A 22,945-nucleotide genomic window follows, 5' to 3' on the forward strand; every position below is an offset into this window, starting at 1 on the left:
AGTGAAGCCCCAACACAGATCCTTCCCCATCTTGTACTCTTGCTGCATCTCGGGAGATGTCCCTGATCCCTCCTGCCACCTGAAGCTTGGAGAGAAAGCATGTCTCATTAAAAATGTTAGCCAGGAGAATAAGCTGTAAGGCAGGAGAAATGCAGTTGTCTCTCATGGTATCTGGAAATGACTCAAGGTGGAGGAGGTAGCAAACTGGCTGGGTGAGGAATGGAGCCTGCAGCAACCACGTGTGGAGTTTGTGCCTTCTGCAGCCGCCGGCACCAAACCAAGGCAGCTCTGGGAGGTACCAGGGCTGTCCTCTGAGCAAAACTGTCCTGAGCACCAGAGCTGCCTCTGTGCCCGCCCAAGACCACCCTGCCCATCTATGCTCTGCCTGAAGACCCAGTTACAGGTCTCATGTTGGAAGAGCTCATGGTTCTTGGTTTTCTCTCAACAGTCTTCAGAGATCCCCAGCTTGGAGGGGTCTCAGGAGCTAGGCTGGAAGAACAGTCAGGACCCCTTGGCGTTGCCAACCCGAGCAGTCCAGTGCGAGATAAGCCACCTCTGGGTGCTGCAGTCACAGTTCCCACATCTCTGTTGATATTCCAGATGATAGCTCCATGACAGCATCCCCAGGATGCTGTTCTCTGTCCAAAGTAAGTGGGACCCACAGGCTGGAAGTTTCACTATGAAACTGCAAATTGCAGATGATTAAATACCAGGTTTCTTCATTGCTTTGAAGGGAAGTTGCTGCTGGTGTCACAACTGAGTGATGTGATTTCCCCTGGGTGAAGCTGCACAAAGGTTTGATAACACTGATTGGAGTGTTTCATTAGCCAGCAGATCACCTAAAGGCTGATCATCCATCATAGCATCCCATTGCTGTCAGCAACGGCTCAGAATGGGAATCGGGGCCACAGCTTTTACCTCGGTGAGAAACTTGGGATAAATCCCTGTCAAGGCAAGTTGTGGTGTTCAGTCATGTTAAGAGGACAGATGGCAAGGCTCAAACAGAAGCAGAGGGGTGTTGGGGAAGGGGTCCAGTGTGTCAGCTCAGCTATGATCCTGCAATGAGTGGAAACACCCAGGGCCACCAGTTTAGTTAAAATGATGGTTAGCAACCTAAGGGGCTATAAGGATCTTGAGAGTTTACAGGAGGCTTCAGGAATAAACCTGGTTAGATCTAATCCCAAATGGGTTTGGGGGGGAAGGGACCTCTCCTAACAGCTCAGAAATGACTGCTGATAGGGATTAGTTTGTTGCCTGTTGATGGTGAAGCTCTCAGCCCCTGCCTAGCTACTACTGAAATGGAAAGTTGTACATCCAGGTTGGGTCAATGAAGCCCCCATTCATTCACCCGCCCCTGTTTTGTCTGTCCCAGCACAGGCTGGGTCACTGGGCGTTTTTCTCGCATGTTCCTTGCTGCTTTGGAGAGTTCCTGGAGCCGCACACATTCACTCTGGCTCCTGCTTTCAGCTGACTTGCAGTTAACACGCTGCCATTCCTAAGCATCCAGAGGTGCTGGGAGCTGCACTTCACTCTCTGCCAGCCCAGCCCACAGGGACTGCAAAGGAGTCAGAGTAATTCCTCGTTCCTTATAGCCCTTTAGGAGCTGGAGGATGTCTGTGCTGTTGTGAAGTCTTTCAGAGGTCCAGAAGGCACCAGCCCGGGGCTCCCTCACCTCCGTCTGCAGGTCTGTCCAGACCTTTCCAATGCACCATCGGAACGCCCAGGCTTGTGCTGACAGTCCTCAGGTGTTTGTCACTGCCATCAAAGCGTTCAGCTCAGGCACCAGCACGCCTCCTGAGCCCCCTGTCCCAGCTCAGAGCAGGTGACTGCATCCAAAACAGAGAAAATAAATCCTTGCTGCCCGAGATGCTCGTTAGTAACAGGCTGATCAAGGGCAAGACTGGAAACTCAGGGCTGGTGGTGTCTTCTCTTGGCCTGCTTGTTCTGTAGCAAAAAGGTACTAAACCAAATAAAAAACTCTTAACCAAATGTTTATGCAGAAGTACTCTCGTTGAGAATCTTTTTCCCCCACACAGAGGGACCTTTTCAGTGTTTTGAAACTGTGGCCAGCTGCTCATGCCTGTTCCTGCCTTACCTTCCAGCATCTCTAGCTGCTCAGCGTTGGCTCCAGAAGTGTGCTGCCCAACACATGTCAAGGCACAACCACGGATCATGGGATAAAAAGGCATCCTTTGTTTGCAGGGCTTGTTGTTTTGCTTCATGTTGACTCACAGCAAATGTTCCAATATGACTCAGAAAGAGCCAATGTTTAATTATGGAGACATTCTGTACCAGCATCTGAGGCTCAGCAACTTAAGATGCTGCTGCTGATAATAATAACAACTTCGCACTAATAGCCACTTCCATTCAGGACTCTCAAGGCTGTTGGAGCATTATCCTGTTATGTTGGCTGAAGGGGTTTCAAAAACTGCCAGGCAGAACCCTCTGCCCAGTTTGGGAGGCATTTGGATGCAACCCAGGGCTACTTTGCTTCAGATTGGCTACAATTAAAAATTCATAATTCCCTTCTGGAGGGAAGAGCTCCGTGCAGATCAGACATGTGCTGGTGGCCAGGCACACAAAGCCCTTCAGCCAGGGCTGGAGCTGCTGCTGCTTTGAGCATGTGACATGAGACATCCTGTTCCCAAACTGATTATTATTTTTGTTCTTAAATGGGACTAAATTCATGAAGGTTTAGGCAAACACAGACAGTAATCCCAATCCCTTTGAAATGAATGGCATTCTTAAAGACAGGAATAACATTTTTTGTCTCTGAGCTGCTTCTGTGAAATTAGGTGCATCTCTGTATTTTGGCTTGGTCTTTGGTCAGCACCTTTGGAGCTGCTGGGATACTGTTTAAACAAGACTCATGCTCCAATTTGATGCCTGAGCTAAAGGAAAGGGATACAGGAGGCAAGTAGATAAACCCCCTTCCTCCAGGTGATCCCCCTTTTCACCATCTCCACGGTGCCAGCAGCAGCAGAGCATTAAAGCAGCACACTCAGGTACCAGCAGCATCCCCGTGGTGCCCAGGTCCCAACAGCATCCCCGTGGTGCCCAGGTCCTGGGCAGCATCCCTGTGGTGCCCAGCTCCTGGCAGTGCCCAGCTCTGCAGATCCCCTTCAAGCAGTGCTGAGGGCACAGTGCTCTGTATTTCCAAATCCTCCTTCCTGTTGCCAGGACTGCTGTGTGTGCTGTCTCAGCGCAGTCCCAGCTGCTCTGGGTCTAAGACATTAAACAGAGTCCCAGGTGCTTGTTAGTGAAGATGAATAATTAACTGGCAATTTTATCTAAGAAGCCTTGCTAGATGGCAAGTGGTTCCTCAAGTGCTTGGGCTGCAGGGCTTGTTTTGGAGTGAAATCACGTGGATTTTGTTTGTTTGAAAGCGAATTCTTCTCTCTTCCACGAGCTTGGAGAAACCTGGAGCCTGGGAGCTTCTCTGGAAGGTGAGTGCTCATGGCTCAGCCAGCTCTGCTCTCATTCCTCCCCTGACCCCCTTGTGTGCCAATTCCAAAGTCTTCACAGACCTGCAAACTGAATGATTAAATAATGACTGGGAAGAAACCTCTGCAGGGGGGACTGTGTGACTCCCCCAAACCTCACCCCGCTGACTGCGACTGCTGTTTGATCTGCGGGTGAGCAAAGGGAAATGAACCCTCAAAGAAGCTGCAGATGTGTGGTTAGTGCTGGAGTTGCCCAGCCTGAGGAGGAGTTGCTTAAGTAACCAGAAGCAGGAAAAAGAATGTAGGAAGCTGTAGTGTGTTGGAAACCTCCCGCTGAGGAACTCTCATGCAGATTGTCTGTGATTCTCTTTAAGTTCTGGCTCTTAGGAAGGATGTAACACAACCTCAAGCTTTGTATCTCTCCTCTGCAGTTCCCTCCTCTCCAGCGTGTCTTCCAAGCAGGAGCCTCATCAATTCCTAGACACAATTGTATCTTTGTGGGAAGCTGGTTATGATGATGGCTGAGATGATGGCTGCAGCTCCAGCAGCATCACTCCTGTTTGAACCTGGCTGCTCTTAGAGAAACGAATGACACCATCTTAACAGATGCTTCCTGGGTCTTGTCAGGCTGCATCACAAAGCAAAGCCTGGGGGTGGTTTGACTCAGGTCACTTTTCTCTTCCCCTAACATGAGCTTCTCTGCACCGTGGGCTCCTCTTTTCACTGACTCAATGCTCAGCCTTTTAAAGCAGCCTGATGAAGAAGAGGAATGGCTTATCTGCTGTTCAGAACGCTTTCACCTTTGTGGTTACATTAGTTACTTCCAGGACAGTGAATAGTTGGGAGCCTGCTAATGGGACTTGCTGAGCTGTCTTCCTTCTGATTCACAGGGAACACAACATGAAGATCTTCTTGTCCCTTCCTTATTTTAGCTGGATGAGGTACAAGGGAGTCTGTGATAGTTCTTTCTCTTATTTTTCCCCCAGTCTCTATTGCAGATCACATCGCAGGGAAGCAGATGAGCACAGATGCTTGCCTGTTCCTCTCTCACTCAGTTCCAAGTAACTATTCCTGCGTTCATGGGTGCTGGGGAGAAAAACAAGACAATCATTTCTACTCTGGTGATCACCAGTAATTTACAGTATCACCTAGGACTTTAAAATACCAGTCATTCAGAATTAAAAAAGAAAGGCTTTGAGGGGGAAAGTGGTGAGCTGGGGAAAGGTGTGAGGTGGATAGAGGTGATGGAGAGGCTGCAGAAGTGCCTGGTGCTGTGGCTGGCCCAAGGGTCAGTAACCACAGGATGAGCAGCACTGGGGCAGGTGCTGAGGCTCAGGGGCACTGCCACGGGGGCAGGGCACTGATTTTGTGGTCTGCACCCCCGTCCCGTCCCGTGTTATGGGCTGGGCTGGGTGAGCCCCTTTCCCTGTGAGCATTTTGGTACCCACAGCTTACTGAATGTGCTGCATGGTGGGTGAAGGATTCATCCTGGGGTGTTCTGTGGTGCCCCGAGCTCCTGTGGGTGCTCAGAGCCGGTCTGGTGCATTACAGCCCTACCACCCAGAGCCAAGTAAAAGCATCCTGGGCTCTGGGGTTTGTCTTTCACTGGCTCTGGGGCTGCTTGGGACTCCCTGTGAGCACGACCCAGCTGCTTTCCCCTGAGCAGGGCAGCAGGCTCCCAGGAGCAAAGCTGAGATGTTGTGGAGGGAAGACAGCAGCTGTGTCATTTTACATAACAAAGCAATTTTGGGAGCTTTCAGCTCATTCTTGTACCATATTAACATCTTTTTCCTTTTATGTGCAGCTGATGCAGCTGTGGTTGGGCTGCACTGGGATGGATCAGTGGGAGAAAACAGGCTGTTAAACCCACAAACCTCTGATCAGGTGCAGAAGTGAAGCCGGGGGTCTTATTTTGACTCCTGCAGCTGGTTTACATGTCTGTAGGGAGATGCCCAGGCACAGGGCAGCAGGTGGTAGAACTTACCTGGGAGATGCTCAACAGCCCCTTACAGTGGCTGCCCCCGGGGGCCGGGCAGAAGGGCACTCCCAGAGCCAGACATCCTGGCAAGTTCTGTCCTGCTCACAGCGCCTCAAACACTGAGCACCACAGGAAGAGCCGCGGGTGTAAAGCCGGTGGGCTGTTCAGAGCACAGAGGGTGGGAGGCAGCTGCCAACGGTGACCTCATCTCCAGCGTGGGTGCTGAGCCATGGTGACCCTCAGGAGCTGTGCTGGCTCTGCCCTGAGGCCCTGGATGCTGGAGAAATGCGGAGGCTCTTGGGTCATTCAGGAATGTGAGCGCAGCATCCAGCCTTTGAAGGAAAGGGTCGATGCAGAATGTCTATATTTTTTTCTTGAAAGGCAGGAATTCTGGTGAGTGCAGCTGGGGACGTGGCAGTCATGCTAAGGAGAGGAAAGAAAGCATTAGCTAATCCTGCTTTTCTTGGAGTGGGGTTGAATGGAGTGCAGCTGAAAAGAGAAGGGTATGAATGCAAAAAATGTTTTTCATCCTATGAAAAACATCCATGGATGCTTCAGAGCCTAAAGCCCTGCAGTGCCAAACTATCTGCAGGAAGAGAAAGAGCTTAAAATCCCAGAATGAGCAAGAGCCTTTGAGGGATGCTATGAGTAGTAGAGAGACAAAAGGATCCAGCGTGAGATGCCTGGGCTAGAAGAGACAAAAGGATGCTGCGGAGCAGACGAGGCTGGCCAGGCTGGCCAGGCGAAGGTCGGGGATGCTGTGCAGGCTGAGCTTCTCTCCAAGCTGAATTCCACGTGCTGGTCACGAGGTCATTTCCCTTGTTTCCCACTCTGCGTGGCTGTTTTCTGCTCCGTGCTGTTATCCTGCTGCCACTTTCCTGCCTGCACAGGGCTGTGTCCCCTGAAGCCATCGTGTCCTCCTGGTCTGTAGCAAGACCAAGCGAGCCAGCAGTGGAGAAACTCAGTCAGGCTTGAGAGACTGAAGCTAAAAACTCTGGTTGTGTAGAGAAATATTGGCTTCCTGTGGGGGAAAAAAAGAGAAGATCTTTTAAAAAAATTACTTTTATAATTCATTGGGGTGAAATCTATTGTCTGTAGCTAAAACTTCAGACCGGTGTTGATGATGGTTGAGTCCTGGCTTTCATTCAGGTTTTAGGTGTAATGACTGCAGAGCTTTAGTTCGGTGTCCACGTCATTAAGCATGGCATCAACTGGACCCTGGGACACTTTGGCAGGTGTGTGCAATCACTTGTGGGTTGTGGCTGTGGGGATGCTGTTTGGGTCTGGATTTACCCACCCTGACAAGAGACAGGGGGCTGCCCTTGGCAGAAGGGGCTTCCACTCTCGGGCTGCACCGTGGCATTTATGGGTTCACAGTGTGAAGATCAACCTGCAGACTTATGAGACTCCCCAAGTAAACCTGATCTGCACCAAACTCATCCTCTGATCTTGCTGCTGTCAGGCAGACTGGGAAGGAGCTTGTCAGGGAATGTGTCTAATTTAAATGTTAGCAGCTGTTGTTATTTCAGAGCTGCAAACTTCATGATTTTGCCTAAATGTCTGTGCTCAGGCATGGAAACACTTTGTAAAAGCTGGATTATATCTGCAAGGGCCCTGGGGTATCAGGGGGACACAGGAACAAGCCTGTGGGGAGCAAGGCTCACGGGGTGGAAGGGGGATGCAGATGGAACTGGCGTTGCCAGGTGCTGCAGGCTGAGCATCCCTCTTCCTCCCCAGGAGCCAAACCTGCCCTTGCCCGTCCCAGACGCTTTTCTATCGCTGTGACACTGAGCTGGTCTGTGCAGAACACACCCTGGTTAAACGTGCTTCTGATTGTTTGTTGCCAGCATCTGTCTGAGTGACGGAGCCGCTTTATTTAACCCCCCGCCGGAGCCTTCGCTCCAGTATCACTGAGCCTGGTTTATTTACCAAGTGTCTCGTGGAGTCCATGAAGTGTCCTGCAAGGTTCCTGTGCCTGTTCATCCCACGTTTCCTGTGTCACTACACCTGTGTTCACTGTTGCTGGTGAAGAGGGATGCAGTGTCCTTGGCGTGCTACAGCCAACCGAAAAACCACAGCTCCCAGTCATGGTTTCCAAGGGCTGCCTGAGCTCTTATTTATAACACAGCTTTTGAGGGGGAGAAAAAAAACCTGGGGTGGATATATAACCCTTGCTGCTTCTGTTCTTTATCAAAACTGCATCTAAACAGCCAAGTGCCAACTGTTAGCTGCTCTGGGGAGCAGGAATCATTCAGATAGCCACCTGATGTGGGAGGCAGAGGGAGCTTTATTTTAAGCCAGAAACCTCATTTATTGCACCAGAGGACTTTGGTTCAGGCTTTGCCATAATCTGTGTGCTCCCTCTGGCAGCACGGTCCCCTGCAGACCTCAGCCTGGGAGGATAGAGGATGATGCTCCAGGAGGCATGTCTGGACTCTGTGGGGTGCTGCCCCATCTCCTTCACATGTCTGGAAGCAGGAATGGCTCTGGAGCAGCACTCTTCTCAAGCAGCTCTCACAACCTCTTCCCCCCTGGTGTTTGGCACCAGGGCCTTGTATTTTCTCTCTTATGAGGTCCTTCTGTGCCTCATAAATATGAAATACAATAACCTGCAGGGACAGTTCTGTTCAGCTTCACAAGCCTGATGCTCTGGTAATGAAAGTGTTTCCTGAGCAGACCGTGAGAAGCGTTTTAACACGTACAGCTCCTGAGACGGCGGCAACACCGCCGGGGGAGAGCATCTCCATTACTGCCATGACTTGGCTCATCGTTAAGTACCGTTCAGTGATGAAGATGAATCACTAGAAGCCATTAATTTAAAATGAGATTAATGTGCAGGATGGGCACCCTGACCCCGGGCGCTTCTCTGCACGGTACAAGGGGACTGGCTGCTGAACTGTGGGACTTTGCTTTGCCAGGTGGGAAGGAGAAGCTCCTGGAAGCTCCCATGAGCCCAAGGAATCCAGCTGCTTATCTCTAACCACTGGCTTGGCCTCCCAGAGCAGTGGCAGCACTGTCCGTGCTCCTGTCCAGCAGTTCTGCTGTCTGTGTTTCCAGCCGTGGAGGACTCTGTGGAGCGAGACAGGTGAGGAGGAGCGGATCACCATCTCGAAAGGAGCTGGAGTGATGACCTGTGAAATGCTCAAACCTGGCGTTGTCACGTCCCCGGGTGGGAGAGGTCCCTGTGAGGCTACAGATCCACACCGGCTGCTCTGCCAATTGGTGAGGTGGGGGGTTAAGTTCAGCAAAGGCACAGGCTGGTTCCCAGGCAGGCTTGCAAAGCCAGGGACAGGTTCTGTATGCTGATGGTGTGACGCATGCGGCTGGTGCCTGGTGACAGTGTGGGAAAACTTTAACTGAGAAATCCCAACTTTTCCTCACTTTATCCAACAAGCTCCAATCAAGTGTACACCTTTCCTTTTACTTGGGTGGGTGGGTTTGTTTTTAAAGTGCTTTGATTCTTTGGTATTCAGATTTGCCAGACCACTGACCAAGCCCGGATCTGAATTCTCACAGTACAGTGCTGATTTGTCCAGTCTGATCAGCACCTGGTCTACATTAGATACATTCAGAACATGAATCTTCTCCTCAATTGAAACTCCAGCAATTTGATGTTTCTTTTGACACAATGAAAACCACCAAGAAAGAAAATGCTGAATGATCTCACGAAAATGGAAAGTTCTCAGGTAGCATCAGAGGGAGCCAAAAATCCTCTATCGAAACAAGGGCTGACAATGTGCAGTCCAAACAGACGTGTCTGGAACAGGACACTTCTCCCCTGCATCCTGGGCTCGACTTAGAGGAGCCAGCACATGCCCTGAGTTATGTGTGACCAACACTAAGTCAGCTGGGAGCAGCTCGGAGTGTTTGTGAGTGGGTAACAGCTGCAGCAGAGCCGTGTGTGATTGCTGAAGTGCCTGAACCTCTGACAGGGTAAATCAGTCCTGCACGGAGCCTGTCACAGGAGGGGAGCACACCTTCAGCACGTGGGGCCTTTCCCAGCCACCAGCTGATGCCTGCGCCTCGGGTTGCTGCTTGGAGAAGCAATGGGGGGGGTGCTGGCAAATGAGCACCTGTAACCAGGCAGCAGAGGAGCTTGAGGATGGAGCCCTCTGTGTGTCCAAGCCTCTGCAACGGGGATGCTGGTGGGTGCTCACCATCCCCAGAGCTGGTCAGACAGGGCATGTGTGTGTGAGTGTGTGCACACACATACATACACACTTGTACTCAGTGGCATCCCCACCAAGCCCTTGGCACCCTGGCTGACAGCCTGTGGCTCCAGGAGATGTGTGCAGGGAAGGGGATGTCATTTCCTCCCCTGATCCTATTTGCACCTTCGCGGCTGTACATGATGCGATCTCATGTCCCCATCGAGCGCATTAGTCCCTCACACCACAGAGACTATGAAGACAGCGGTGAAACAGTCTGTACCCTGACCCAGCCGGTGCCTGGCTCAGCCCCCGGTACGGGTGGGCTGTAGGCAGCAGCAAAGAGGGGTCTGGGGTGCTGAGGAAGGTGTGGGGGGCCTGTGACATCCCTGAAGATGTGCATGACAAACACATTCACTTTTGTCTCTGGTCTGTGTGACCCCCAGCCCCTTCTGCCCACCCAGCACTGGGTGCCACCAGACACCCCCAGCCCAGGGCGGGGGCCACAGTGGGACAGCAGCACAGAAGGGCTCCTGCCTCTGAGTTTCTGAGCTTGGAGCCTGAAGCTGCTCCGCAGGCACCTGAGTCTGTGAAGGAAGCGAAGGAGAAGGGATTTCCACCCCTGCTGCTGCTTGCTCCTGCTCCCCTCCCCCAGCACACAGAGGGTGAGCTGCCGCAGGATTTTCCTTGGACATCCAGCAGCACCCTGAGACTTTCCTTCTCAGGCTGCATTTCACTTTGTACATGGTCTTCCATGGTGTAGGACAGTGAGAAAGGGGAATGTGCCAGGAGCAAAGCTCGGGGCTCTCCAGAGGCAGAAATCCTGGGGCACTCACCATCTGCTACAACAGAAGGATGCTGCAAATCAGTCAAGATGCTTCACCCCAGGCGGCTGTCGAGGTGCACAAAGGAGGAGGAGACAGGGAAGATCAGGGCTCATCATCTCTCTCTCTGTGTTTTGCTGCTCTGCTAGATCTGCACATCAGACTCACCCATCGCCTATGTGTGGGGTTGCAATACACCTCAGGAGAAACTAGGTAGAGATACACTATTGGCTATTTCAGATGCGGTGTGTCATCTAGCAGGCTGTATATATCACAGGGAACACAGGGACCGCTCAGTCTCTGAGCAAAGCTGCTGCGGTGCACAGCTCAGAGATACTTTGAGGATGGAGGGGAAAGGGAACAGCAGCCCTTGCTTTTCTGATGCTGACAGGCTCTGAAAACGTCTGGGAAACAGAGACTTGACGGATGAAGGACTATATGGCAAACCAGTAAGGCAGATTTCCAAGGAGGAAATTGTGGGAGAGAAGCAGAACAGTGCCAGAAATGGAATATTCGCTAGGATTTCTTCCTGGGCATAGAGAGAATGTGTTTGGGGATTTCTGAGACTCCAGCATCTGAATCAGCTCCTGTACGTAGGACCTATGGGACTGAAAAAGGACAGCAGCTGGAGAGTCCCCAGGGCAAAGATCTCATGTAACCAGCACAAGAAGGATCCTTTTATTGATTCTTTGATGTCATTTGCAACCATGGGGCTGCAAGTGAGTGTGTCCCCTCCTGCAACCACCACCTTCAGCACCTGAGCTGCCGGAACGGAGGGCAAAGCCTGCCCAGGTGCAGAGTGCAGGTCCTTTGCTTCCCGAGCCATGAGCAGGCACACGTGGTTTCCTTTGCAGTACATCTCCAAGCCCTTCTGGAGACCAGAGACTCACAACGCCACCAACTTCTTCTCTGCGCTGTACAGCTTCCCCAACCAGTCCTTCTTCCACAGTGATTTGGACCTGGAGGACCTGGGGGACTTTGACAGTGGGACCAAGTACGAGGGTGAGTCACAGAGCCGGACGGTGAAGGCACTGCTGATAGTCGCCTACTCCGTGATCATCTGCATCTCGCTCTTTGGCAACACCCTGGTGTGCCACGTGGTGATCAAGAACAAGAGGATGCACTCTGCCACCAGCCTCTTCATCGTCAATCTGGCCGTGGCTGACATGATGATCACAGTCCTGAACACCCCCTTCACGCTGGTGAGTGTCCGCCTGGGCTGTGTGCGTGGCTGTGCGTGGCTGTGTGGCAGCTGTGTACAGCCAGGGGGGTACCAGCTGTGTACCAGCTGGCAGCAGGGCAACAGGGGAGCTTCCATTTGGATCCCACCCCTCTCCTTTTGCCTCTGGGACAAGCTGCAGCCATGCCCTCTTCCCCCCCCCCCCCCCCCCCCCTTTCCCCAACACCCCTCGCATGCAGGCAGGGCTGGGTGAGCAGAGGGCCAGGCGTGCCCCCACCCCGCGGTCCCCTCGGAAGGCATTGCTCCCCACATCTTTCCTCCTTGCCCCGGGACAGCGGCAAGCTGCAGACAGCAAAGCCATCAGCCTTGTGGGGAGGGAAGCAGGGACAAGTTTGGTGATGAACTGCTGATTTCCTGCAGCAGTGATGGGAGCCGGGCAGCCCCATGACGGTGACCTGGGGAAAGCTGCTGAGCCCTGTCCGCTGGCACGCTGCTAACTCGGGCTGCAAACAGGGGCTGCTGCCCCTTAAATAACATAAGGTGCAAAGAAACATTGAAGGAATGAGCTGGGAAGAATGAAAGGGATTAATTTCTTGCCCCCCATCACAGTCTGTGAAGAACACAGGGGTAGGACTCTGAAGCTGGGACGGCCGATCCCGACATGGCCCAGTCCCGCTGCCCCATCCTTGCCCCGCGCTGTTCCGCCTGCCAGCGCCCGTTCCCGAGTTGTCCGTTTAATTCACCCTTTCTGAAGTGGATCCTGTTTCTTCCGTGGGATGTCTTCTGTGCCTTGCTCCGGTGAGGTTTGCATCCTGGAACCAGTTCGGGGGAAGGATAATGCCCTCTTGTGTGCTCGGCAGCAACAGCAGCAGTGATGAAACCCCCGCGCTGGCTCTTCAGAAGGAGCTTCGCATCTCTCCAGAGACACAGCGCTCGCTGCACGTTCAGGGACGGGCTCATTGCTACCAGAGCGGTCTCTGTATGGAAATTAATTAGTTTCATTGGAAACAGATTGGCTGGTCTTGACTAATGATGCTGTGCGGACAGATGTTTTGTAGTAAATGTGCTTTAGTTCCAATTAGCTTAATCTGCTTCTAGAGTGAGTTACATTAATTTGGAATAAATATTGTGCAGTTAGGAATAATGAGAGAGGGAGGCAACCGCTGTGGTTCGGAATAATCTCCTCCGTGGAGAAGCCACAATAAGCAACAGCTCTGTGGGAATGTGTAAGGAATGCTGGGCTGCCCTGCACAGCCCCCTTGGAGGGGCTTTAACCCCCCTCCCACCCAGCTTGGCAGGGATGCTCCACAGACACAGTCCCCAGCTCAGAGGGGTTATCTTGTACTTCTGTAGTCGTGTCTTTCATTAACTGATGTCAGTAAGTTTTGAACCCGGGCAGCTGTCAGCATCCACAGACCCCAACGTCCAGCTGCTCCAAAGGAGGGGAGCTGCCTGATCTCCCTGAGGAGCCTCGTCAGGGAGCCAGGCTGGGACCCCTCTGCCTTTCCCAGCAGGCTCAGGTACTTCTGTTTCCTCAGCAGGATAAGTCTCACCTCTCCACAGTCACCGTCTCCCCAGTAAACCCAGTCTAATGCACCCACAAAACAAAGGGAAGCCGTATGGGCACATTCTTCCCACCATGCCACTCTTCAGGTAATGTTTTAACCCTGTTCTCCCTGTCCTTCAGGTGCGGTTTGTGAGCAGTACCTGGGTTTTTGGGAAGCTGATGTGCCACGTGAGCCGGTTCGTGCAGTACTGCTCCGTGCACGTGTCTGTGCTGACCCTTGCTGCCATCGCTCTGGATCGCCATCAGGTACAGGACACGCATCACCCCTGGGTTGGCTGGAGCACAACAGGCTGAGCACACAGCTGCTTCTCTCTCGACTCTTGGTACTGGGAAACCAGCATTGTCCTGGGAATCAGGGGAGGAGGGAGGGTTCAGGCTTGCATGGTGGCAGACAGGAACCTGTGGTGCTTTTCTTCGCAGCAAAGGTGGTAAGAGGCTGAGGCAGACTGGAGCAGGCTGCCCAGGGAGGCTGCAGAGTCTCTGCCCTGGGAGAAACTCAAAGCCCAACCAGGAGTAGTCCTGAGCATCCCGCTCCAGCCCTGCTCTGCACAGGGACAGGACCAGACCATCTCTGGGGGTCCCAGCCCAGCTCAGCCTCCCCGGGCTGTGCAGTCCTGGCAGCGTTGTGGGGACAGATCCCAAAGCATGAATGTCAGTGACAGTATCTCAGTGTTAGTGCAGGAAGAGTCTCACAGTTTCCAGGCTTGCCCTGGTACCACATACAGACTGGTGCTGGACTGGAGGTAGTGAGACCATCCAGATCCCGGTGAGAAATTCTCCCCCTGCTGCTCCAGTACCTTTTTGGCCAATACCAACCAGGAGAACCTCTCTGGTCAGGTAGCAGGTGCAAACCCAAGGGCTTCCCTGGGGTGTAATGCAGGGTGCAGTTTTAGCTGGAGCTGACAGATGCTGAGCACTGGTGTGCTGGACCCTTGGACCCCGCAAGGTGTGTGCTGGGGCAGACTGTGTTTGAGTCGTGGTGCTGGAGTCACAGAAATGGCTGGTGCAGCTCCGGGTGCTAAATGACAGGCTAGGTGAAGTTCCAAACTAGAAGAGGTTCCACCCTGACCATCTGGGACATGCTCCATCGGGTGTCATAGTGACAGCCAGAGCATCCACCAGCCTTTCCTGTTGTTTTTCCCCCAGAGAGCCTGGGGGTCTGTCACTCCATGTGCAACCCTGCAGCTCCTGAAATAGAAGTGTTTTGGCAATGATTCATTTTAATCAGTGGACTTGGGGATGGTTGCAAGACATAGTTATGTATCAATAAGTGTTGGTTTAATTGGGGGTATAATACCTGCCATTAAATCCTGCAGAGCAGGGATTAGCTGGTGTGGCCCAAGGAGGTAAAAATAGAAGTACGGAGATGTCACCGAGCATGGAAGGAATCAGCACTCACCTGTAAAAGTATCATTAGTGCTGAGAGGTACTGGAGCAGAGAGCTGCTCCAGGGTGGTTGTAGAAGCTTGATTAAGTAGATATTTATAACAAGACTAGAAAAGACATGCATAAAATACCAGAGACTTCATCAGCCAAGAGATTGTTTGGGTGACGTAATAGATTTTTAATTGTTCTTTCATTGCCTCATATAATCATCCGTGGTGCGTGTGGCTCAGCGGACACCAAACCACCACGATCCCCAAAGTGAAGCCGATGGTGAGGCTGGTTCTTTGCTCGGGGCCAGCAGCACCACTTCGTACTCACAGGACCCCCTGCCCTTCCCTTGGGCCCCTCAGCCCTGCAGCCCAGGACTCTGCCTTTCACACCAGAGGGATGGAGAGCTGCTGCAGCTCTTCCAGCGGCAGCGTGAGGCTGAGTGACCAAGATGTGGTTGGATGGCACAGCTGCCCTCAGCAGCACACACACGCGCAGCACACAGTGCCGTAGCCAGCACGGAGCAGGGTAAACCGTGAGCACAAAGGAGACTGTGCCTCAAGGCTCCTTCACCAGGGGTCTCCAGCACCCTGTGAATCCAGCTGGCATGTCCACTGAATGCCCAGCACGGACGTGGGTAACGCCAGATGTGCTCGTTTCTGATGCCTGCAGCTTGTGTCTGTCAGACGAAGGGGCTGTACATCCTCAGGGTGGGTTCTTCTCCGCAGGTCATCATGCATCCTCTGAAGCCACGAATGTCCATGGTGAAAGGAGGGATCTGCATCGTTGTCATCTGGGTTATGGCCAGCTGCTTCTCACTGCCTCATGCCATTTACCAGACCCTGACGAGATTTTACATTGGGTAAGACAATTGCACTGTATTTATTTATTTAATATTGCATTTATTTAATATTATTTAATAGTACACAGCTTAACCAAAGCCCCGCAGGCTCTAAGGCATCTCCCCATCTGTGCTGCTGACAAAGAAAGGATGGTGACAGGAGGAAGTCTTCCTCTTTTGTGGCCAGGCGGTGTGTCTCTCTCAGAAGGGCAGTGAGAATCACCAGCGTGGCTTTTGGGCCTGTTTGTTAGTTGATTTTGGCTCAGGGGTTCAGCCCTGAGTTTCCACCAGGCACAGAAGAGAGGTGCTCCTCTTCATTAGGGAGCACGGATGTCAATAAAGATTGTTCTCGTCTTTTCCTGGAGATGTGTTTAATATCTTTGCCAAAGGTCAAAGGTAAAGCAAGCTTCTTGATCGAAAGCAGCACTGGCCTGTATTGTGGAATGAGTTCTGCTGTCTGCACCTCTGCTGAAACTGGGACCCTCAGATGCCGGTTCTCCAGGCACGGCGTGCCGCTGGCAGTGCCACTGACAGCTGTTTCTCTCTTTGATCTTCAGGAACAGAATGATACGAATGGTCTGTCTCCCCAGCTTCCCTCCTCCTGCTGATCTTTTCTGGAAGTATCTGGACTTGACTACTTTTGTTCTCTTGTATGTCCTGCCCTTGCTGGTGATCTCTATCACATACACCATGGTGGCCAAGAAGCTCTGGCTGAGAAACGCCATCGGGGACCTCACCATGGAGCAGTACTATGCCCATCAGCGGAAGAAGAAGATGACGCTGAAGATGCTGATGGTGGTGGTGATCGTGTTCGCAGTGTGCTGGTTCCCCCTGAACTGCTACGTGGTGTTGATCTCCTGCAGAGCCATCCACAGCAGCAACGCCCTCTACTTTGCTTTCCACTGGTTCGCCATGAGCAGCACCTGCTACAACCCCTTCATCTACTGCTGGCTCAACGAGAGCTTCAGGTCCGAGCTGAAGTCCTTGCTGTGTGTGTGCCGGCGACGGAGCACAGCCCCGGGACACGCTCTGCAGGCCATCTCCCCCCCTTTCAGGCACGCCTGGGTTGAGAACTGCCATTACACAAGGGGCAGCACCTGCCAGAAGACAAGGGCATCATCCCAGGGCAACTCTACCAAGACTGACATCTCCAGCGTGCAGCCAATTGTGGCAGAGAGCTGAACGCTGTGTCTGACGGCCCGGCAGTGCTGTGTCAGACTGCAAAACCATGGGATAAAGGCTTGTAGGTACCTGTTCTGTTGATGCATTCCAGGCTTCCCTAAAGTCTCTGACCTCTCCCTCCACAATGTCTCACGTCATTTCCTAAGAAAACTGTAACTTGCCCTGTTTTGATGTGGTTGACCGATGTTTCTTTACAGTTTAAGTTATTTTCAGTTTCAATAACATTTTCTTTTTTACTGGTGTAAAAATGAGTTCTGTCCTTCATGGTGTGTCAGCCTGTCTGTCTGTCCTGGAGGCCAGCAGTGGTGGCTGCTCGGCAGCCACAGAGCAGGACCCAGTGCTCTGTCTGATGTGGAACTCATGGTGTAACTCTGAGAGTCAGGAATGGAGATGTGGCTTTTAAAACCAGAAGGCAGGAGATCGAAAAAGTTCCACTAGCAAGAGAGCCCCTTCGTAGACCTTTATGCACCTCCCTGCTCAATAAAACTGAGCAACTGATAATGTGCCACAACAGTTCCCTCAGATACTGATACCTGTGTTCCTGCTTGGCGCTGCTGGGGTGCTTTGGGCGGTGTTTATCCTGCTTCAGGGAGCAGCCCCACATGTGTCAGGGAACAGCTGGGATTCCTCGGCGCCGCGGGGCACGCGTGGGCGCGTGGTGCCTGCACAGGCAGCTGCCCGTCTGATGGGGGGGTTGGCCCATCATCTCACAGTGGGGGATCAGCCCCCGGCATCTCAGAGCTGGATTTGGATGGGCAATCGGAGGTATCCCGTGGGAGCGTGGGGCCAACTCCGGACTAAGGGCTGTGAAAACCCACCAAAGCTGCACTTTTCTCTTCCTCCCAAAGAATAACCAGTTTCCTTTGCAATGTGCATTCAGTGCCAGCACGGCCTTCCCCGTGGCGAAGGGTTTATCCTCAAAAGGCAGCGAAAGGAAATGATTTTCACCTTCCTATGCAAGATAACACAGACCGTACTTCCACAGCTCGGCGCTGCTGCTGGGGACCGGCTGCTTGCTACGGCGCAGGGCTGTGTGATGGTGTTTACATTTGGAAATCGAGATGCTTGGATGGGCACAAAACTGTTGGTGTGTGACCCGAGGACGTGTTTGCATCTCAAAAAAGGTGTACCACAGACCTTGCTTCTTCCTGAGATAACTGGGGGTGGAGGGGCAGAACAGCAGCCGTGAGGAGCTGAGACCTCGCATGGCTCGAGACACTGCAGGACATGCAGGCACTTCCAACACGGATGCTCCAGCACAGGCCCCCCTCTTACAAACACAGGGGCTCACCCCCCCCCATGCCCCTTGGGAATTGCTCTGCAGAGGGATGCACTCGGGCAGGAAGTGGAATTGGGGAAGCCCTTGAGACTCAGGTGACTCCTCTGATTCACCTGTAGGAACTGTGTTCAGCAGACCTGCTCCAGTGGGGTTACTGTGCCAGTGCTTGTTGCCCTCAGCGTGACTGAGGGGATAAGAGCAGATCCTATGGGAGCCAGCACGGCAGAGGCAGAAGTCGGAGTCTCTTGGTTTAGGTTACCCGTAAATAGCACCATCAGCCTGACAGCATTACCAAGGTGGGGGTTTCCATCTGGAAAACTCGGAATTCACACCACTGGGAATGGCGTTTCCATATGGAAACTCTCTGGAGGGGTTCTGTAAAACAAGGTGTCTCTTGGTAAAAAACCAAGCCAGCTGCAAAACCAGGTACAAGTGTTGAGTGAGCTGGTGAAACGTCCCCTCCTTCGGATGCTGTTCTTGTAGCACTGGGACAGTTTGGTGTCCACAGTTTCCACAGGTATCCCAGTGCCCTCACAGAGACCTGCTGCAACTCGTTACTCTGAACAAATAAAGTGAACAGAGTCTGTCCATGAAGCTCATCATTTTCATGGGATGGCAAGCTGGGTCTGGCTGCCTTTGCAGGGAGGGGTGTGTGGTGCACACCAAGGTCAGATGCCCAGCTGGCCTGGGTGACGGCGACAGGCGTGCAGGGGTGTCCCTGCCCTGGCACCTTTTCTCTAAGGAGCAGTTTGCTCGCAGGCTCTGGCTCCCAATCTGATCCTCAGAAGGGGTCTGCAAGCTGCCTTCACCAGAAACAGTGCTTCCCTGGGGTTCTGCAGGAGTGCTTGTTGCTATAAAAGCATAGTAGACTTCGCCCTCACCGCACGCAGCCTTGGGCTGGATGCTCTTGCTCTAACACAGGCTCTGTCAAAATCTCTGTGCAGTTATACTATAAGAAGATTTGATTCACCAATGTTTTCTGGGGGCTGATAACAGCCAAACAACGTTTGGCTCAGGACCCTCTCTCCCCTGTGGGTTCTGCATAGCCTTTTAAGTTCTGAAAGAGCTGTTCCCTCCTACAAGAGGATTAACAAGAAAGCACAGACTGCTGGGCCTGGCAGTCTCAAAAACATGACCAAAACTTACGCCTGCACGTGTTTTGACATCCTTCAGCATGAAAAGCCCTTTGTAGGAAGCAGAGCTATGATTACCCAGATGAGGAGTCAGCCGTGGATGTGTGCCGACTATAAACGCTGCTCCCTCCGTGCGATTCGGTAAACAGCCGGCCCCGGCAGCGCTGCTCTTTGCCTGGACAGCAGCGTGGGCGCATGTGACTTGGATTTGATCCTCACACCTCAACAGGGAAGCCCTTACTGATTGCAGGCAGGTCTGGTAGAGAGGAGCGGTGTTTGCTCCGTGAGTCGCCCCTGCCGTGGGGGGGAAAGGGGATGCAGGTGTCCCCCATCCTGCTGCCACGGGACGCGGTGCCCCAGGCTGCTGGGGGGTCGATCGCATCCTGAGCTGTTCGAACCACGCTAGTTAATTGTGTCCCACTGAAGCACAAAGCATGGTGGCTCTCTCTTGACCAGGAGCACATGCCTCTATTTTGAAAGTCTGGGAGGGGCAGGAAGAGGTGTATGTGAGCAAGAGGGGTGGGGAAGTGGGCCTGTCACTCAGGGACTCCTGCGTTTTGCCCCTGGGGAGGCTTTCTGCCTCCCAAACATGTCAGGCCGCCCATGCAAATTTAGACTCAGTTTAGGATCGTTGCTATTACGAAATAATTCAGCCCAAATTGCGCAGGAGATAAACTTGCCATGGGGTAATTATTAGCTAATTGCGTAACTCTCAAGCTGGGAGAGCCAATAGCAATGTAACTTCCCTTGTGGACTTTGTCCATTTCTTGAATTTCTGAACAATGACTCAGAGTCAAGAATTGCGTCTTGTGGAGGATTTTTTTCTGTACAAGAAAGGCGCCGATGCTCAGGGGGCCATTACTTGCACAGCGATCGGAGCCCAGCGAGGTGAGAAAGAGTGGGCCCGATAAAACAACAACATGAGAAGTCGTTGGGTTTTGCCTAGGAGAACAAAACTCTGGCTGGAAAATCCTCATCTGAGGCATCCGCGCCGGCATTTAAACTGACCCTAATTCATTCCCGTTTTTAGAGTTCTCCTGACAATAAGTGGGGAAGGGTAAATGGGGTTTGTATTGACATTCATCTCTCAGATCGGGCATAAAGCTGTCCCATTAATCACTTAAAATCCCACAGGCTGTTTATTGGCACAGTGCTGCTTGCTCCTGCCACCACGGAGAGATGTGGGAGCGTGTCTCCAAAGAGATGCTGCGATGAGGAGCCGGGCAGGGCCCCACACGTGCTGCACCACGGCCCGTCTCGCCCGCTGCAGGCCCCGTGAGCGTGTCCCGCTGCTGCCCCGGCATTGCTGGAGGTCTTGCAATTCCTCTTAAGATTAGCACGACACTCCTCATTTGTTTTACCAGTGCACTCTGCTGCTGCAGCTGGCACCTCTGTGCCCCTGCTGGAACACGCCGTGGTTTGCTTTGCTTTACTCCAGAACATTCAATGGGACACGGAGAGCTCTCCGGTGGGAAGAGCTGACCGCCCCGACCCCGCCAGCTCAGACCTTCAACCGACCCACTGGGACCTGGAAGTATCTTCTGTAGGCTTTGCCTTGCTGATCCAAAGCTTGCTCAGCAGCTTAAGGCAAGTTCTGCATTAAAAAATGACAGAAATACAGCAGGACTCCTCTGTGCAAAGGCTTCCCTGAGCCCCGGAGCTGAGAGGCTTGTAATTAATGACCAGTTCCGAATGAGAGCCAGGGAGGAGCACAACAGCCGGTGCCTGTGAACAGAAGGAGGAGCTCAGGGTGTTGCCAGCAGCTCTCCTGTCCGGCTCCTAACAAACCATGCTATGGTTTTCGTCTGGCACGATGACAGCCACTGCCACGTCCTGTTCCATTATCCCAGCCCCAGACAAAGGTTTGCGTTTCAGTTTAACTCTGCAGCTTGAGCCAAACGTCTCATTTGTTGTTCGGGTGGTGAGAAACCGCCGGAGCGTCCCGGGGCTGGGAATGACCCGGTGGGGAAGAGCGGGGATGACCCGGTGGGGAAGAGCAGGGGGTCCCTCCCGGGTGCCGGCTCCGCACTGCGTGTGCTGGGGCCAGGAGAACAGTCCGCGGAGCCGGGTGCGGACACGTCGCTCAGTGAAACCCTGTTTGCGTTTTGGGGCCGAGGGGCGCTTGCCCGGGAGAAGGACAGGCACGCCCGCGGGGACAGGCGCGTTTCGGCAGCGCCGGGGGCTGGGGGCGGCTCCGGCCAGCAGCGACCCGACGCAGGAGCAGCGGCTGCGGGCCGGCTCCAGCGCGGCGCCTCGGGTGCGGCTGCCGTGTGCTCGCCAGCGGTACAGGCCGAGCCGAGCCGTGCCGTGCCGTGCCGTGCCGTGCCGTGCCGAGCCGAGCCGAGCCGAGCCGTGCCGAGCCGTGCCGAGCCGAGCCGAGCCGAGCCGAGCCGAGCCGTGCCTTGCCGTGCCGTGCCGAGCCGACCCGAGCCGAGCCGTGCCGAGCCGTGCCGTGCCGAGCCGTGCCGAGCCGAGCCGAGCCGAGCCGAGCCGTGCCGAGCCGTGCTGAGCCGTGCCGTGCCGAGTCGTGCCGAGCCGAGCCGAGCCGAGCCGAGCCGTGCCGAGCCGTGCCGTGCCGAGCCGTGCCGAGCCGAGCCGAGCCGAGCCGAGCCGAGCCAGGCCGGACTGGACCGGGCCGAGCCGTGCCGGACAGGACCGGGCCGCGGCTGCTTTTCGAGGGGCAGGCGGAGCCGGCTCAGCGCAAACCTGCTGCCGGCGCTGGGAACGGCCTCGGGGCGGCCCCCCCGCCCCTGCTCCTCCGACCCCTCCCAAGCCCCCAATTCCCCCCAACCCTGCTGGTCCCGTCCTGCCGCCGCCTCGCGGAAGCCGCCAGGGGTCGCTGTGGCACCGGCCCCGCCGCGGGGGCCGCGGGAGCGCGTGCCCGGCGCGCGGCGCTGGCGGGCCGGTGCGGGGCCCGCCCTTCCCGCAGCGAACCGGCCCGGGGGAGGAGGGGGGGGGTTGTCCGGCTTGGGCTTCGCAGCGCCAGGCGGGCAGCGAGCTCCCCGAAAGGGTCCGGGCGCGGGAGGGGAGGAGCCCTTTCGCCTTGAGGAGAGGGGGAGTCTGGGGCTGGAGCCTGGAGGAGACCGAGGGGTGACCTCATCAACGGGTGACCTCATCAATGGGTATCAATGTGCAGAGGGCGAGGGGCAGGGGGACAGAGCCAGGCTCTGCTCAGAGATGGCAGTGACAGGACACGGGGCAGTGGGCACAAGATGGAGCAGAGGAGGTTCCATTGGAATGTCAGGAGACGCTTTGTCCCTGTGAGGGTGATGGAGCCCTGGGAGCCCAGAGAGGCTGGGGACTCTCCTGCTCTGGAGACATTCAAACCCACCCGGATGTGGGATTTACTTTGGGTGATCCTGCTCTGGCAGGGGGTGGGACTGGATGATCTCTCCAGGTCCCGTCTGACTCCTGACGTCCTGTGATTCCATGAACCTCAGCCAGACCGCGCTCGGGAGGATGTTCAGCGGGACCAGGTGGTGTTGGACAGGGTGAGACCGAGAGGTCAGAGCACACGCAGAGCGTTAGCATCTTCCACGGACAGCAGGATGCAGAACTGGGATGGGCAAAGAGATGACCTGGTGCAACCCCCTCCCTGGTGCAGGGGCTGACTGCGTCCTTCCCCCGAGGGCCCACATGAGAGCAGCTCCCCCCTCCACAGCCAGGTGCATCATTCACTGCAAACACCCCTGTCCCCCAAACCGTGACCCGAGAGGCTGCTTGGGCAGCAGAAAGCAGGATGGAGGCTTTTGTACGTGCAGCCCTCACTGAGCGGCTGTTTTCCAGTGGTACTGCAGCGGGATGAGTGACGAGGGATCTCTGGGGGAACTTGAGAAGTCATACTGAAATAACTCGAGATTGAGAACCCAACACAAACTTGGGCACCAACTGGGACCACTTCAGCCACCCGCTACAGAGATGAGATTATTGGTATATGACTCTCAGAGCGTGTGCGTGTCCCTGGAAGCCCATCTGCATGTCAAGAAACCCGAGGGA

The 22,945-nt window shown here is 54.1% G+C and overlaps 1 protein-coding gene across 1 annotated transcript; it reads left to right on the top strand.

Annotated features, from left to right (window-relative positions):
* Positions 1 to 11,217: 11,217 nt before the first annotated feature.
* LOC311195622 (G-protein coupled receptor 83-like) lies at positions 11,218 to 16,537 on the top strand (the record flags this gene model as incomplete). Its single annotated transcript, XM_084269035.1, has 4 exons — positions 11,218 to 11,595; positions 13,261 to 13,386; positions 15,243 to 15,376; positions 15,913 to 16,537. 4 exons carry the CDS (start codon positions 11,218 to 11,220, stop codon positions 16,535 to 16,537), a joined length of 1,263 nt encoding a protein of 420 aa, XP_084125161.1.
* Positions 16,538 to 22,945: the final 6,408 nt, after the last annotated feature.

The sequence above is a fragment of the Gallinula chloropus genome, assembly GCF_964237585.1.
Source record: "Gallinula chloropus genome assembly, chromosome: 11".
Lineage (NCBI taxonomy): Eukaryota > Metazoa > Chordata > Aves > Gruiformes > Rallidae > Gallinula > Gallinula chloropus.